Source organism: Euprymna scolopes, chromosome 25 (genome assembly GCF_053919585.1).
Source record: "Euprymna scolopes isolate OS-2025 chromosome 25, ASM5391958v1, whole genome shotgun sequence".
In the NCBI taxonomy this organism is placed as follows: Eukaryota; Metazoa; Mollusca; class Cephalopoda; order Sepiida; family Sepiolidae; genus Euprymna; species Euprymna scolopes.
In genome coordinates, this window is record NC_136506.1 from 59,542,818 (window position 1) to 59,562,089 (window position 19,272).

General features: G+C 31.1%; 1 protein-coding gene and 1 pseudogene across 1 annotated transcript in view; one reads left to right on the forward strand and one right to left on the reverse strand.

Moving 5' to 3' along the window:
* Nucleotides 1–19,272, reverse strand: part of LOC145247370 (5'-nucleotidase domain-containing protein 3-like) — a 293,359-nt gene that overhangs the window by 108,254 nt on the left and 165,833 nt on the right. The window contains exon 14 of the mRNA XM_080109050.1: nucleotides 4,176–4,262. Coding sequence (XP_079965176.1) covers nucleotides 4,176–4,262 — 87 coding nt within the window. The remainder of the gene's footprint in view (nucleotides 1–4,175; nucleotides 4,263–19,272) is intronic.
* On the forward strand, nucleotides 15,668–15,786 carry LOC145247750 (5S ribosomal RNA; annotated as a pseudogene).

Consider the following 19,272-nt stretch of genomic DNA (forward strand, 5'->3'; position numbering starts at 1 on the left):
CTTAAAGTCCATGAGCCTAAAAATGACTTCCATCGCCACAGGACCATTTTAATAGACAAATGCTTGAGGGAGTATCTATACACAGATGATGTTACAGAGTCTTAGCTTTGTACAACAGCTAAGTCTCTCTCTCGGTTCAAAATGTTAAAATCCAGCAACAAGCAAGAGGAAGACAGCCAGCAACAAGTTTAACTGCAGACCAGGTACTGGTCTCCTGCGTTATGGTTTTTTAAATCAGAGATTTGCTGATCCTAGAAAGGTTGCCTTCACCACAGCTTACGGGAGCCCTTTCCACTCCAACACACACACACACATACATACACACAAACACACACGGTGCTAGTTGACTGTTGACCCCGAAAAAGGGTTCATTCGCCCTTTATATATATATACACACATTAGTTCGGCCTACCCGGTGTTATCCAGAATGCAGTGAAGTCATTTTACTTTTTAATTTTTATTTGTTTGCACATTTTTAAACTTATACAGAAATGAAATAAAATTTTAGTTGTAAAATAGAGAGCTCCTATTATATTCTTCAATGTAAAATAAGTTATTTCCCTTGCTTCTTTAGGTGATTATTTACAAATGTTTCATATTACCAGTCATCTGAACTGGGTTAAGTAATATCTACTATATAAGAAAATGATTGCAGAAATTCTCCTCTCGACTCAAATAGCATAGGTTTTCAACAACAGATGCCACATACAAATTCAATACATCTACCCTGATAGTCACTATCTTATGTAGCTTATGGCCACCATTTCTGACACATTCACTCATGCTAATAAAATGGTACATTATATCCTACAAGAAACACCATCACAATCGCCACATTTACAGAGGAAGGAGTTCCTATTTTTCTCTCTCATTATTTAGTGCTCTTACTGCTACCAGTTGAGACTGGGGCAAATTATTCTACATTTTCTTACCCTACTGTGCTTGGACTGCCATTAATTGGTTATTACATACATAATCTTTCCATTTTACACTACCTAATTAATGCATTCTCCCTAAATTCCGAATATTTCGATTGGCTGAGCTCTGACTGTTCCCATATTCTGGAATAACAATTCTCCCCCTTTATAAACACACGTTTAGTATGGTGTCACTTACAAACATATTCTATGGCCTTTCAGGACGTCCTTTACAGACAGCACAACTTCTGTTCTTAGTGAAATCGCCAAACACATTTAGTATATCTCGCCTGTGACACTTTTTTGGGTTTGTTGCCTTACATTAGGTAACTTTACTTACACATATGTACATCACTACGACTGCGATGAAGAGTTCTCTGTCAAATACATAAACAAACTTAGTTTATTATTTGCCAGTCAATGCATATGATACAAAAAAAGGTTTCTGTTAAAGAATTTGCCAACAACAATGTTACATGCAATTCGACCTTATTGTATTCCTACTTTTTTTACACTCCCATCCAATATGTAAGTTTATTTACACATTTGTTCAGCAAGGCCGTGTTCTTCTTATTATACATAAAAAAACTTTGTTTCTCAGGAACACTACTTATTTACAGCAAATCTTATGCCGTTTGGATTTGTTCTGTTAGGAATGAAAGAAGCAACAAAAAATTAATATTATGGCAAATTTGCATGGATTAAATTACTTTAAAAAAATTGCCAACAAAAAACGAGAATCCACCAAAGTATATAAGTCACATTTAGCATCAATTATTATCTTACAGTTCAGTACTTTATGAATGAACTAAGAACAGATACTACACTGTGATCTCGACCTCCCCAACATATTTCTTTTTTTAAAATTGTTTTTTTTGGGCAAAAAATCATATTACAAAATTTGGCGATCTAAAAATAAACGAATTTGTTACATTTCCATAGAGAACGTCACCATGTTTAAAAAAACACAATAACAGTTATTGTTTTTCGAACCTAATAAAAGCATTAAAATGCATTGCAACACAAAACTAATCCTGAACAGCTACTTTCAATTTTCTTTTATGAATGCATTCCTTCTTTTACATAAAACATTTTTCCACTTACTTTTTTTTTTTTGGCTTACCAGCAAGTATTACCCAAGTACTCGGTCAACATTACCATTAGGATTCATCATCACAAAAAAAGCAAAACAAAATACAACAAAAAATATATACAATTCACAAACTACGAAAGTGTATTCTTTTTAATATTTTAGCACGACGATGACAACGACGACTTCAAAACATAATCAAACTTACAATTTAACATGTGATTCAATTGAAAAGGTTAACTCTTGATTACTTGCATTTTCTATGAATTATTACGCCAAAATAGAAAATACGCTTAAAACATTAAACAATTATCAAAATGCGAAACTTTATTTTTTCATCATTTTATCAAACTGCCGTCACAATGACAATGAAAAAACATATTACAAATTACAGTTTGACACGTGACTACTATACAAATGTTAGCTCCCATTTAGTTGCGTTGCACGCTGGATAGGAACAAAAATATATTGCCTCAGTCTAGAAGGATTTCTTCTACACTGATCGAGATCAGAAAAGGTGAACTGCAACATCAGAACTGATACTAAACTGATCTCGGCCTCCTCAACAGATTTCTTTTCTTGAAATTCTGCCTTTTTTTTTCTTTGGCAAAAAATCATATTAACAAATATGCTATTACTTGGAAGATATACAGTTCAATATATAAATATATATAAAATGCATCCATACATTGCCAGGGTACATTCATTTTGGCCACGGGTGTCAGTGCCTAACATCATAATAGGTGGGCCTATTATTTGTCAGGCACTGACACCCGTGGCCAAACAACAACCATACTTCAAATTTTTTTTTGGACAGGTGGGGTGGGAGATATACTTCCATCGGACAATGCCGGTACACAGATCCTGCTAGTAATAAATTAAGTGTAACAATGTATATTATATTGCCAATAGCATGGCACAACAATAACACATTAAAATTGGTTAGCAAAGTTTGAATGTTATTTTTGTCTGACTTTCAAAATTCGACATAACATTATATGTTAAATACAAGGTGAGAAAATTGATTATTTGTTTTTTGTTTTTCATTTCAGAATAATCAGAAATATTTAATAGCAGTAAAGTGCAATGGAAAACTATTTTTGTGTACGATTTATTGGTTTAAGAATCAGAGATGATGGTTGATTGGAAAGCACTGGAATATTAAAAAAGAATAACCTGCATTGTGTTGATTTGCAATGAATTCAAAAATTAAAAATCTTAGCAGCAGCTCAGTACTCCTTAGATTTCTTGAAGGCCGTGAGATGCAAACTGGAGAATTGCAATGGTGAGAGGAAAACACAAACTAGCAAGAAGGATCATTGCAGTGCATTATGACTGTTTGCACAGTGAAATTTAATAAAAAATTTTGGGGGGGAAAAAATGGTGCAACAAGATCCAAGCAAAGCAATGAACCCATTATCAAGAAATGGGTATCAGATTGAAGAAGTGCTATTCAGCATTTTCTACTACTCGTAAGAGTTGAAAGTACTAACAACTAACCACTATAGGCCAAAAGAACCACTTTACCAAAGTGAAGAACCTCCCCCAACAAAGTCAAATATTCAGTTAAGCTGAGAATTCTCAAATTCGTTTTAGAACCATTTACACAATCTGTAGAACAAGTCGTCAATGGTGTCTAGATCTCAGCTGCACTAACAGTACATGAAGATAGTTATTCATTGCATTTTACTGCTAGCAAATATTTCTAATGGTTATGAATCGAAAAATATCAAAAAAACTTATCAAATTTGTTTCAGACACCTTGTATATATTCAATGCCTTTTCTCTGATTTTTCTACATCTTTCTCGATGAGTGAAAAAGCTGCATTACTTCATCTTATCAATCACTCTTTAGCTGATATCAGTTGATGATTGTTCTCATCAATGAGGGAGCAATCATAATGTTGGTATAAACAAAGTGTAGGTTTTCAATATCCTTTTATCATTTTATGATTATAGCAATGAGAAAGGGGAAATCTCATTTCAGACTAACCTAACTCTTAAAAAAGCATAACGCTTTTTAAAATTTTTCCTTTTTGTTATGTAGTTTTTTTTATTATTCACAAAAAGTTATTTTCTGTAAAAGTAACAGTTCCAGTAAAAAATTTTGCTCATTAAGAAAATAACCCTAAGTTATTTCTTTAAAAGATGAAACAAAATCGACATACTTGGCAATATTCAACCATCTGTTGTAACACCATCCCCCATCTAACAGCTGACTTGTACTCCACTGTATTGATTTTGTCAATCTCATTCTGGAAGAAATAAAACACCGTTGAGTTGAAATGATCAGCAAGCAAGTTCAATATTTATTTGAAATGAGCAAATTCAATATTTATTGAATTTTTAGAAAATTTGTTAGAAATAAATATTTCAATTAAAAAAAAAATGAAATTTAAAATAGTCATCAGTTCAATACATAAAAAAATGGTTATTAAAAAATAATACTACATTTTAAAAACAACATTATGTAAACTGTGGTGAATTAGTGGAACTCTCCAGTCACTTCCTTTTGTTGTTTGGCGTAGACTTATGCCCTTTTGTTTTTTTACGTTTGCAAAATCATTGGTTAACTGATGCTAACGGTTGTAAATACGTATGTAGATTTGTTATCAAAATAAAGCTTACTTAAGCTATTCTTGTCTTCCTGTTGTCTGCCTGCTTTCTACTCAGCCACATTTCTTTACTATTCCATAACAATTTATTCTGCTAACAAATCTAATAAGGAAAATATCTCAAACCCGAACGCCTGGACCTGGATCCGAGCAAACCCGACTCTGCAGACATCTGGTGACATTGGAAGAGGTCTTTCCATATATTCCTTGATGCAGTCTGTGAAACCCAACAAACACTTCTATCAAAAAGGCTTAAATTGAACTTACTCATCAACTTAATTCCACCAACTATATTTAAACACATCTCAGATGCCAACAGCTACAGTGCAGCCATGGAGTCATAGAAAGAGTCTTCAAAATAGTAATTTTTGCAGACACCTACTGGCTACTCGTCTACAGCAACCCAACAGAAGTGTAGACCAGTACAGCCAGGTTTTAAAAAAAACTTGGTGAGGACTTTTAGTTCCAAGCAGTTACAGAAATACAGGCTAGAGACGAATATATCAGCAATGGCATCTTATTGAATTATATTTTATTGAACCATATTTTATTAAATTATATTTTATTGAACCATATTTTATTAAATTATATTTTATTGAATCATATTTTATTGAACCATATTTTATTGAACCATATTTTATTGAATCATATTTTATTGAATTATATTTTATTGAACCATACTTTATTGAACCATATTTTATTGAATCATATTTTATTGAACCATATTTTATTGAACCATATTTTATTGAATTATATTTTATTGAACCATATTTTATTGAACCATATTTTATTGAATCATATTTTATTGAATTATATTTTATTGAACCATATTTTATTGAACCATATTTTATTGAATCATATTTTATTGAACCATATTTTATTGAACCATATTTTATTAAATTATATTTTATTGAACCATATTTTATTGAACCATATTTTATTGAACCATATTTTATTGAACCATATTTTATTGAATTATATTTTATTGAACCATATTTTATTGAACCATATTTTATTGAATTATATTTTATTGAATTATATTTTATTGAACCATATTTTATTGAACCATATTTTATTGAATCATATTTTATTGAACCATATTTTATTGAATCATATTTTATTGAATTATATTTTATTGAACCATATTTTATTGAACCATATTTTATTGAACCATATTTTATTGAATCATATTTTATTGAATCATATTTTATTGAATTATATTTTATTGAACCATATTTTATTAAATTATATTTTATTGAATCATATTTTTATTGCACCATACTTTATTGAATCATATTTTATTGAACAATATTTTATTGAACCATATTTTATTGAATCATATTTTATTGAACCCTATTTTATTGAATCATATTTTATTGAACCATATTTTATTGAACCATATTTTATTGAATCATATTTTATTGAACCATATTTTATTGAATCATACTTTATTGAACCATATTTTATTGAACCCTATTTTATTGAACCATATTTTATTGAATCATATTTTATTGAATCATATTTTATTGAACCATATTTTATTGAACCATATTTTATTGAACCATATTTTATTGAATCATATTTTATTGAACCATATTTTATTGAACAATATTTTATTGAACAATATTTTATTGAACCATATTTTATTGAATCATATTTTATTGGACCATACTTTATTGAACCATATTTTATTGAACCATATTTTATTGAATCATATTTTATTGAACCATATTTTATTGAACCATATTTTATTGAACCATATTTAATTTAATCATATTTTATTGAATCATATTTTATTGAACCATATTTTATTGAACCATATTTCATTGAATCATATTTAATTTAATCATATTTTATTGAATCATATTTTATTGAACCATATTTTATTGAACCATATTTTATTGAATCATATTTTATTGAATCATATTTTATTGAACCATATTTTATTGAACCATATTTTATTGAACCATATTTAATTTAATCATATTTTATTGAATCATATTTTATTGAACCCTATTTTATTGAACCATATTTTATTGAACCATATTTTATTGAACCATATTTTATTGAATCATATTTTATTGAATCATATTTTATTGAACCATATTTTATTGAATTATATTTTATTGAACCATATTTTATTGAATTATATTTTATTGAACCATATTTTATTGAACCATATTTTATTGAACCATATTTTATTGAATCATATTTTATTGAACCATATTTAATTGAATCATATTTTATTGAATTATATTTTATTGAACCATATTTTATTGAACCATATTTTATTGAACCATATTTTATTGAATCATACTTTATTGAACCATATTTTATTGAACCATATTTTATTGAATCATATTTTATTGAATCATATTTTATTGAATCATATTTTATTGAATCATATTTATTGAACCATATTTTATTGAATCATATTTTATTGAACCATATTTTATTGAACCATATTTTATTGAACCATATTTTATTGAATCATATTTTATTGAATCATATTTTATTGAACCATATTTTATTGAATCATATTTTATTGAACCATATTTTATTGAATCATATTTTATTGAATCATATTTTATTGAATTATATTGTATTGAACCATATTTTATTGAACCATATTTTATTGAATCATATTTTATTGAATAATATTTTATTGAACCATATTTTATTGAACCATATTTTATTGAATTATATTTTATTGAACCATATTTTATTAAATTATATTTTATTGAATCATATTTTTATTGCACCATATTTTATTGAATCTTTTATTGAACAATATTTTATTGAACCATATTTTATTGAATCATATTTTATTGAACCCTATTTTATTGAATCATATTTTATTGAACCATATTTTATTTAACCATATTTTATTGAATCATATTTTATTGAACCATATTTTATTGAATCATACTTTATTGAACCATATTTTATTGAACCCTATTTTATTGAATCATGTTTTATTGAATCATATTTTATTGAACCATATTTTATTGAATCATATTTATTGAACCATATCTTATTGAATCATATTTTATTGAATCATATTTTATTGAACCATATTTTATTGAACCATATTTTATTGAATCATATTTTATTGGACCATACTTTATTGAACCATATTTTATTGAATCATATTTTATTGAACAATATTTAATTTAATCATATTTTATTGAATCATATTTTATTGAACCATATTTTATTGAACCATATTTTATTGAACCATATTTAATTTGATCATATTTTATTGAATCATATTTTATTGAATCATATTTTATTGAATCATATTTTATTGAACCCTATTTTATTGAACCATATTTTATTGAACCATATTTTATTGAACCATATTTTATTGAATCATATTTTATTGAACCATATTTTATTGAACCATATTTAATTTAATCATATTTTATTGAATCATATTTTATTGAATCATATTTTATTGAACCATATTTTATTGAACCATATTTTATTGAACCATATTTTATTGAAACATATTTTATTGAACCATATTTTATTGAACCATATTTTATTGAACCATATTTAATTTAATCATATTTTATTGAACCATATTTTATTGAACCATATTTAATTTAATCATATTTTATTGAATCATATTTTATTGAACCATATTTTATTGAACCATATTTTATTGAATCATATTTTATTGAATCATATTTTATTGAACCATATTTTATTGAACCATATTTTATTGAATCATATTTTATTGAACCATATTTTATTGAATCATATTTTATTGAACCATATTTTATTGAACCATATTTTATTGAATCATATTTTATTGGACCATACTTTATTGGACCATATTTTATTGAACCATATTTTATTGAATCATATTTTATTGAACCATATTTTATTGAACCATATTTTATTGAATTATATTTTATTGAAACATATTTTATTGAACCATATTTTATTGAATTATATTTTATTGAACCATATTTTATTGAACCATATTTAATTTAATCATCTTTTATTGAATCATATTTTATTGAACCATATTTAATTTAATCATATTTTATTGAATCATATTTTATTGAACCATATTTTATTGAACCATATTTTATTGAACAATATTTTATTGAATCATATTTTATTGAATCATATTTTATTGAACCATATTTGATTTACTCATATTTTATTGAACCATATTTTATTGAACCATATTTTATTGAATCATATTTTATTGAACCATATTTTATTGAACCATATTTTATTGAACCATATTTTATTGCACCATATTTTATTGAACCATATTTTATTGAATCATATTTTATTGAACCATATTTTATTGAACCATATTTTATTGAACCATATTTTATTGAACCATATTTTATTGAATCCTATTTTATTGAATCATATTTTATTGAATCATATTTTATTGAATCATATTTTATTGAATCATATTTTATTGAATCATATTTTATTGAACTATATTTTATTGAACCATATTTTATTGAATCATATTTTATTGAATCATATTTTATTGAATCATATTTTATTGAATCCTATTTTGTTGAACCATATTTTATTGAATCATATTTTATTGAATAATATTTTATTGAACCATATTTTATTGAACCATATTTTACTGAACCATATTTTAATGAATTATATTTTATTGAACCATATTTTATTGAATCATATTTTATTGAATCATATTTTATTTAATCATATTTTATTGAACCATATTTTATTGAACCATATTTTATCGAACCATATTTTATTGAATCATATTTTATTGAATCATATTTTATTGAACCATATTTTATTGAATCATATTTTATTGAATCATATTGTAAACTGTTTTTGACTCCTAGTAGGGGGTATGAGACCAATGAATTCGCCAATCGTTTTTATAAACACAGGCTGTGCTAAACAACGAATGAAAACCTTCCAAAGTTACTATAAAAATTGTCGAATTTTGGATTCAATCAGTTCGCCGTTAACTATGTCACGGACTGCATTTGATTCTTGGTCGCCATCTTGGTTACTGCCAATTACACTTAGGATCTGATGTGAACTACGCCGCCATCTTTGTTCAACATAATGTCTCAATACTTAACAGGTTATGCGCCCAGCCATCATCTTTTCTTTGACGGACCAGAATCTAAATTCGAATTCTGGGATATCTATGAGGGGCGTGCAATAAGTAATGCCCCTGACCCACTTCTCATAGCAGTAGAGCAACGAAACTTGGCACAGTTATATATCTTTCTCTATATAGGAACCATCCAGGGTTATGCATTTCTCCCATCATTTGATGCAGCTCTCAAGACCGTTTTTGTAGAACACCCCAGGTTGTTCCTCCAACCACGACATGACTTCAGAAATCAAGACTGCATCATCTGGGAAACGCTTTCCTTTCTAAACAACTTCACGGCTGGGAAGAGGTGAAAGTCAGAGGGTGCAAGGTCAGGAGAGTAGGGTGGATGGGAGAGAATTCATAACCACATGCCCGTGTTTCTGATCTGGCAACATGCGAGTTGTGGACCGGAGCGTTGTCCTGCAGGAGGAGGATACCGTTGCTGATCTTGCCCCGCCTCTTGATTTTGATAGCTTCCCTTAATTTCCTCAAAAGTGAAACATACTAGGCTCCTGTAATTGTGGTACCCTTTGCCAGGAAATCTGTCATCACTACTCCATCCTGGTCCCAGAAGACTGTGAGCATGACCTTGCCAGCGGAGGGCTGCACTCTTGCCTTCTTTGAAGGTGGTGAGTTCAAGTGCTTCCACTGCATTGACTGGACTTTGGTCTCTGGATCATAGTGATGGACCCAGGTTTCATCCTGTGTAATCAGTCTTTTGAAAAACTTTGACTCATCTTCTTGGCACATCTCCAAATTCATCCTCGAGCACTCAACGTGTTCTCGCTTCTGGAATCGTGTGAGCAACCTGGGAATCCATCTGGCATACACCTTATGCATATGCAAATGGTCATGAATGATAGTTTCCACAGGCCCTGTACTAATCTTGACATCTTGGGCTATTTGGCGAATAGTAATGCACCGATCTTCCAAAATGGTAGCCTCAACTTGACAGACAGATGCCTAATCAATGGCAGAAGGGGGGGGGGCGACCAGGTCTGGGAGCTGTTTCCACAGTTTCCGGCCATGTTTGAATTCACGATGCCAGCATTTTACAAGATCATATGATGGGACATTATCACCATAAGTTTCTTTCATTTCATCAAAAGTCTCCTGTGGTGTGCGTCCTTTCAAATACAAAAACAGGATCACTGCTCGACATTCAACAGGCTCCATTTCACACCTGACTCAGTTCAAACACCTGTAAAACAGAAACCACAATTAGTTCAGAGCTGTAATTTGCCACATAACCCGTAGAGATATAAATCATTGCACATGCAAAATTTCAGGTAGATCAGACAACTGGAAGTTGGTCAGGGGCATTACTTATTGCACGCCCCTCATAAGGATTCGAAAACTACACAAAGTGATATAATCTCCAACAGAGAATTGTAACAACCCCGAATTTCTCGAAAAGAATGCGACTGTTTTTACAGAACTGATTCAATGTTTAGACGATAGAAATCTGTCTCTGATTATAAGAGACGCCTTGGCTGACGGACGGAAAGCATTGAACATATTAAGAGAACATTATTTATCAAAAGAGAAACCGAAAATTATATCACTATATACAGAACTAACGTCTTTGAAATGTAATGAGGATGAAACTATTACAGAATACGTTATAAGGGCAGAAACAACCACCAATGCCTTAAAACTCTCAGGTGAAATAATAAGCGATAGCTTGTTGATATCAATGACCCTCAAGTGACTTTCAGCCGATTTTAAACCATTTACAACTGTTATAACGCAAAAAGCCAAACCCATAAATTTAAATGAATTTAAAGTGGCATTGTGCAGTTACAAAGAGACTAATTGTATGCTCGTGGACAATAATAGCTCCAGCAATATTATAAAATTCAAAAATGCTTCTCGAAAACAGACACCACGAAATTACGCACCTCACCACAACGTGTTCCTCAAAAGTAATTTTCCCAAGAAAAAGAATAAAATATCTGTTATAATTGTGGACGACCCAACCACAAAAGTTTCCAATATCGATATAAACTCTCTAAAATTGACTCCGTAAAAAACGTTAAGAACTTTGAGGAACAACATACATTTCTATTCACATGTAACTTTGACAATACCACAAACGGTAAAAATCTCCTTGTAGACCGTGGTGCTACAGCACACGTTATCACCAAGGAATCTGATTTTATTAATTTTGAGTCAAACTTTAATCCACAAAATCATTTTGTCGAACTTGCCGACGGTAGTCAAATAAATGATATAGTCTTGAAAAGAGGCGACGCTAAAATATCCCTAAAAAATAATGAAGGCGAAATCTGTAACTATATTCTAAAAAATGCTCTGTTCATACCTACATTTAAGCAAAACATATTTTCCATACAGGCTGCAATTAAACAAGATGCGAATATAAAGTTTGGCAAAACAAGTCAAAGTTGATATACCCCAATGGAACTGTATTTGACATTAAAGAAAATGGCCGACTATATTATTTAAAAAATATGGTTCCCTCAAAAACTGCCTGTGATGACTTGGAAACCTGGCACAAAATTCTAGGACACTGCAATACAGCTGATATTAAAAAATTATCAAATGTAGTCGAAGGCATGAAAATAATACCTTCAGACGATCTCCAAAATTGTGATGTGTGTGCACAGGGGAAAATGACAAAATATATAAGCAAAACACTAGACAAAAAGGCTACGAAAATTCTCTTACTTGTGCTTTGTGGCTTAGCAGGTCTGATCATCCCGATGGGGAGAAATAATCTAAGGTGCATTTTGAACTTTATTGATGATTTTTCCGGTTTAATTATGGTTTATTTTCTAAAAAACAAATCCGACACTATCCTCGCCACTAAGAAATATTTAGCTGATATTGCCCCGTACGGCTCAGTAAAATGTATTCGCTCAGACAATGGGACTGAATTTACTAGTAAAGACTTTGAACTTCTATTAATTAACCACCGTATTAAACACAAGAAATCGGCGCCGTATTCCCCCTTCCAAAATGGCACAGCTGAAAGGGCATGGCGAACCCTTTTTGAGATGACAAGATGCCTACTTATCAAATCGAAATTAGCGCATAGAACCTTACTAGTGCAAAACAAATACTTTGTTACCTAAAAGGAACCAAGGAACAATCTTTAATATTTAAAAAATCTATATATGCTCTAAATTTAGAAGGATTTTCAGATTTAGATTGGGGTAATTCTGAGGTTAGAAAAAGTATAACGGGGTATTGTTTTAGACTGTCAAAGACTGGACCTATGATCTCTTGGAAAACTAAAAAGCAACAAATTGTTGCCCTTTCTACTTGTGAACCAGAATATGTGACCATTACCCATTCCGCGCAGGAGGCAATTTTTTCGAACACCCTTCTAAAATCTATTTTAAAACCTGATCTAAGTAATACACCTATAGCAATTCATTGTGACAATCAGATCAGTATCTTATTAGCAAATAATTCTATGATCCATCAAAGGTCGAAGCATAATGATATCAGATATCATTTTATAAGGGATGAAATAAGTAAAAAATCTATTACTCTTACTTATGTGACGTCTGAAAATAATATAGCCGACATTTTCACTAAACCTATAAAAAGAATAAAATTAAAACATTTTATAACCAAACTTTTTGGAATCTAATTATGAATAAATCTCTTTTCAGAAACCCAAAAAGAGAAGCATGAACAGTTTCGACTTTTTCACACAAAAAAAAAAAATCTTTTTAATTGTAAATTATCCCAGGCACGACGTTAAACTGCGACCATTTCTATCTGACTAACCAAATTAACCAACTAATACCTAACATAATGTTTCCAGTTTTTGTTAAAAAAAAAGAAAAAAAGTCACTTTTTAAAACCTTTTCTGTGTAAATTTCCTTTTTGTCAAATAATTTTTTGTATCTTTTTTTTGGCAAACATTTGTCAAAAACAAAACAAAACAAAAAATGTATATTTGTGAATTTTTGTGCATATGTTTATATATATTTGAAAAGTGTTTATTTTTATATGTATCAAAAAAAAATGGCTTCTTTTGCACACATTATACCAATATATTAACAATTCCTTTTGACCAATGAGAATAAAGACAAATCCCCCCTCCCAAACAATTATTTTATTGGTTTATTTTTATTTTTTCATTTATTTATTTATTTTGTTTTTCTTTCCTTTTCTCAAGTCAAACCAAAAATTGAATCCGAAAAGATTTTTCCATTATATCAAAAAAGGGGGTGTGTACACTGTTTTTTACACCTAGTAGGGGGTATGAGACCAATGAATTCGCCAATCGTTTTTATAAACACTGGCTGTGCTAAACAACCAATGAAGACCTTCCAAAATTACTATAAAAATTGTCGAATTTTGGATTCAATCAGTTTGCCATTAACTACGTCACGGACTGCATTTGATTCTTGGCCGCCATCTTGGTTACTGCCAATTACACTCAGGATCTGATGTGAACTACGCCGCCATCTTTGTTCAACATAATGTCTCAACACTTAACACATATTTTATTGAGTCATATTTTTATTGAGTCATATTTTTATTGAGTCATATTTTTATTGAGTCATATTTTTATTGAATCATATTTTTATTGAGTCATATTTTTATTGAGATATTTTTATCGAGTCATATTTTTATTGAGTCATATTTTTATTGAATCATATTTTTATTGAATCATATTTGACAAAGAAAATACGATTCAAACAAATGCTCACACTCGAGACAGCTCAAAAGCAATTAGCATCTTACTCAACATGACTGCTTGGTAAATGCGACAATTCGGACCGATGAAATGTATGACAAGATTCAGTCTACAGATGATGGACAACATTTAGTAGCCACTATCTCACAACATAATGTTTCTTTTGTAGGAACCAGAGAAATAACAAGAATAAGTGTCCTGCTCAGAACTCTATCTGTAAAAATTGTAAGAAGAAAGGACATTTTGCTCAAGTCTGTAAATCGGCTACAGCTGCTGCTGCTATCAGTCCTGGTAAGTCTATCCTTGGTTCTTCTTTTCAGACATATAACTTCTCAGAGTGTCTAACTCGCTCGACTTTATGTGGGAAAATCAAGGATAAATCTATCAATATAGTCATTGAGCTCTGAAAATTTTATTCACCCGGACAAGTAAGGAAAACATTTTCATGGCTAACAGTTCCCATTCATCCACTACTCTAGGACATTGTATAGTATCCCTTCACCTGAATAATAGAAAGTACTTTAATGTCAAGCTATCCATCATGACTAACTTATGCTGTGATGCCATACTTGGGCATGATTTTCTATGTCAATTTTCGGAAGTAAAAATAACTTCGGGGGATCATTCTCACCCCTTACTATCTGTGGACTGACGGCCGTGAATAATATTTCTTATCTTCTCTTTTTGCTAATCTAACTCATGACTGTCATTCGATAGCCGTGAATTCCAGAAGACACAGCTTACCTGACTTAAAATTCATTTAATCTGAGATGTTACATATGCTGAAGGAACCTTCTCGTTTTCCATGGCGAGCCCAAACTCTAGTAATATCTCCGGTTAATCACAAGAAAAAACTCATTGTGCATTATTCCTAGATTATAAACCGTTTTACTCTACTGGATGCTTATCCCCTTCCTCAGATAGAGGACATGGTAAATGAGGTCGGCAGCTATCAAACTTTTAGTACCCTTGATTTGACTAGTGCATATCACCAGATTGTCATCAAATCAGAAGAGCGAAAATATACAGCATTTGAAGCTGCTGCGTCTCTGTACCAATTCTGTTGAATTTCTTTTGGTGTGGCGAATGGGGTGGCAAGTTGCCAGTGATGAACGATATTATAAAGCGAGAAAATCTCCAAGGTATTTTTGCCAACATCGACAACGTCACTGTATGTGGTCATAATTAGGCAGATCATGACAGCAATCTGAAGGGCTTCATAGATAGTGTGGCCAAGTATGGCATATATACGGTATAATCACATTGACACACCAGTTCCCGTCAGATCACCGAAGTTAAGCAACGTTGAGCCTGGTCATTACTAAAATGGGTGACTAATTTGGGAAGTCCAGGTGCTGTATGTAGGAGGACGTCGACACCTCCCTGCAAAAAGTTGCAAAAACCTAACGTCGTCATCTCCCTTAATGGGGATATACATGCGACTGGGGACCGCTTGTGAATTTCATACTCCCATGAAACTTCCTCCTTCGGAGGAAGCCGGTTAAACCCCTGAATAGTATGGCCTAACTCTGAATGAGAGTGTCATTACTCACTTAGCTCCATAGTCTTGATTGGGTATACCAAAAGCAAGTAAAACCCGACCCCGATAGACTTAAAGGCTTGATAGACCTTCTGATACCAAAGAACCTCATCTCTCTTCAACGAATGTTCTCCCACTATTCTGGGTGGATATCCAATTTTTCTGAAAAATTATATCCCCTAACTAGTGTTTCCTGTTTCCCTCTCACTGAGAAACAGTCTGATGCCTTTCATTGCCTAAAAAGGAGATTGCTAAATCATCTCTAGCAAGTATAGGCACTGATTTATCTTTTGAAATGGAAACTGATGCGTCGGAACATACTATTGCTGCCCCTCTAACGCAAAACTTGCTTGTAGTTTTCTTTTCAAGAACTTAGACTTTTACAGAACAAAAACATTCTGCAGTGGAAAAAGAAGCATATGTTATTGTAGAAGCGATTCGAAAATGGCAACACGTATTACTCGGGAAGCATTTCAAACTCATCAGAGATCAAAAATCTGTCTCCTTCATGCTAAACCCTAAAAGTAAAAGCAAAATAAAAAAAATGAAAAGATTACAAGGTAGAAATTAAAACTTGTCTGTTTCAGCTACGACATAGTGTATCACCCTGGAAAACAAATTACCGCTGCAGATGCTTCATCTTGGATTTACTCATCTGCCATCTTGATTGACAAATTGTTTTATTTGCACAAGAATTTATGCAACCCTGGAGTAACCCGAATACTGCATTTTGTTAAGAGTAAGAACATACCCTATTCTGTAGAAGACAAAGGCAATAATTAGGTCATGCATATTCAGAGATAAAGCCGAGATTTGTTAAAATGTCTCCTCAACCGCTCATTAAAGCAAGCCAACCATTTGAGAGATTAAGTATGGACTTCAAAGGACCTCTACCTTCTAACATTCGCAATAGGTACATACTAACTGTGGTTGACGAATACTCTCACTTCTCTTTTTCCTACTCTTGTGCTGATGTTGCGATAGCCACAGTAAAAAAAAATTTAACAAACCTATTTTCTATTTTCGGGAACCCTTCTTTCATACACCCCGACCAGAGAACTTCCTACATTCTTAATGAATCGTTACTAGCCGAATTACCACTTTCAATTCTCAAGGCAATGGACAGGAAGCGAGATACAATGGCATTATCTGGCAAACAGTGAACCTAGCGCTGCGGTCGCGCAATCTCCCTATTGCTAGCTAGGAGAAAGTTCTAGACATAGTATTCCACTGTATACGCTCATTGCTTTCCACCGCCTCCAACTGTACCCCTCATGAATGTACGTTTAACTTTCAAAGAAAATATACCTCGGGAGAATCCATACCAACATGGTAAACTAAATCTAAATCTGCACTCTTTAAGCGGCACATATATATATATATATATATATATATATATATATATATATATATATATATATATATATACTAGCAAAAGTACCCGTCATTGACTGGGCTCAAAAACAGCCTACAGAAAGTGGACTCTGATTTATGAGAGTATGATAGGTTATGAAAAGGAAGGGTTGTAAAGAGATAGCTTCGAATTTGGGGGTATCAAAACCAAAGCAAAATATGATGAAAGTAAAAATAAAATAGATAAACCCCATAATTTATTATACCAAACATTTTCACACTGAAACACTTATCACAATATTCTGTGGATCTATATGAAAAAACCTTGTTAAACTTTGTGACATATTTCCATTCTATGGAGGTCAGGCGTGAATGAACACCCCATAATTTTATTATACCATATTTCTTCAAACTGAAACATAATTATCAAAGTATACTTACGCAGATAGATATGAAAAGTCTTTATTAAAGTTTGTGCCTATTTTCATTCTAATTTTATTATACCATCCCTATTTAAGTTAAAACATACTCATCAAAGTATTCTTATGTACATCTATATCAAAAACACTTGTAAACGTTTTTTTTAATTTTTAATTCTTTTATTTCCATACTTTGTGGACCAGGCGTGAACACAGACCCCACAATTTTAATGAACCATCGTTCTGCCAGATCAAACATACCCATTCTTGTGTCTCAATACATTTTCTATCATTATATATAATCAGTTTTTTAACCTATTCATGACCAGACACACAGACATTCAGCTTTATATATATATATATATATATATATATATATATATATATATATATATACATGGTAGCAAATATGAGCCTTTAGTATAAACAGTTGAGATTCTCGATGTGAATCCAAATTATACTTACATGCAACTGACTAATCGAAGAGAAATGACTATGTCCATTCGCCATATTGCACCCCTAAGTGAAGAAGCAGACGCTTCACAGCTACATCTGGAATTAAATTGTACGGATGCTCCTATCTGGTCAGACCCTCCACTTGTCCTGCAGAATGATCAATCTGGCTCTCCTTCTCTGCAGAGGGACCTATGCCATGGAATGTTCTGCCCCGACATTGCCTCACCCTACACTTTGGGAAGATAACTTGAGGATCACTTCAGAAGACTATGGGATAACAGCTTTTCAACGCTCCTCCAGACTTCAACAAAAACCTCAGTACTTAGCGGAAAATTACCAACTTTGAAAACTTCCTTCGTTCTCTACTTTCAGTTTGAGCAGACGCACCTGTAGCAACCTGGTCTCTTGAAAGCTAACAAAATGATACTTTCCTGGGCGACGGAGAATGTGGTGAATTAGTAGAACTCTTCAGTTACTTCCTCTTGTTGTTCACCCTTTGTTTTTTATATTTTAAAAGTCATGATATTAGTTACTAAAACTATTCTTGTCTTTTTATCTGCTCGGTTCTCTTCCTTTACTATTCCTATTATTTAAATCCAAAACGAATCCTGATGATAGAAATAATACTGCACGTATATCGTCCAGTCGATGGCCGTCGACTAAATCTGCGAATGTAAATCTGATTTCTTATTTAAGAATATTTCAGAATGACGATAATCATATGATTTGAACATTGATCCAGTTTCTATTGTTGTCCTAATAAAGATTCTTTCAATTGTCTTCGCAAATCATTACCATGCAGGAATTTTTGTCAAAAAATCTATACGCAATCCTATGTTCAATATCTGTTCAACCATGTAAAAAATACGAAGAACAATGCTATTTACTGTGTCTAACTTACCTAGATTTGAATTGGTTCTATTTCTTGCTAACACTCAGTAGTCACACATATTTGTGTGTGTGTTTGTATATATACATATATAGATACATATACATATACATATATACATACATATGCACATATATAAATATATACATATATATGTGTATACATATATATATGTATATACATATATATATAT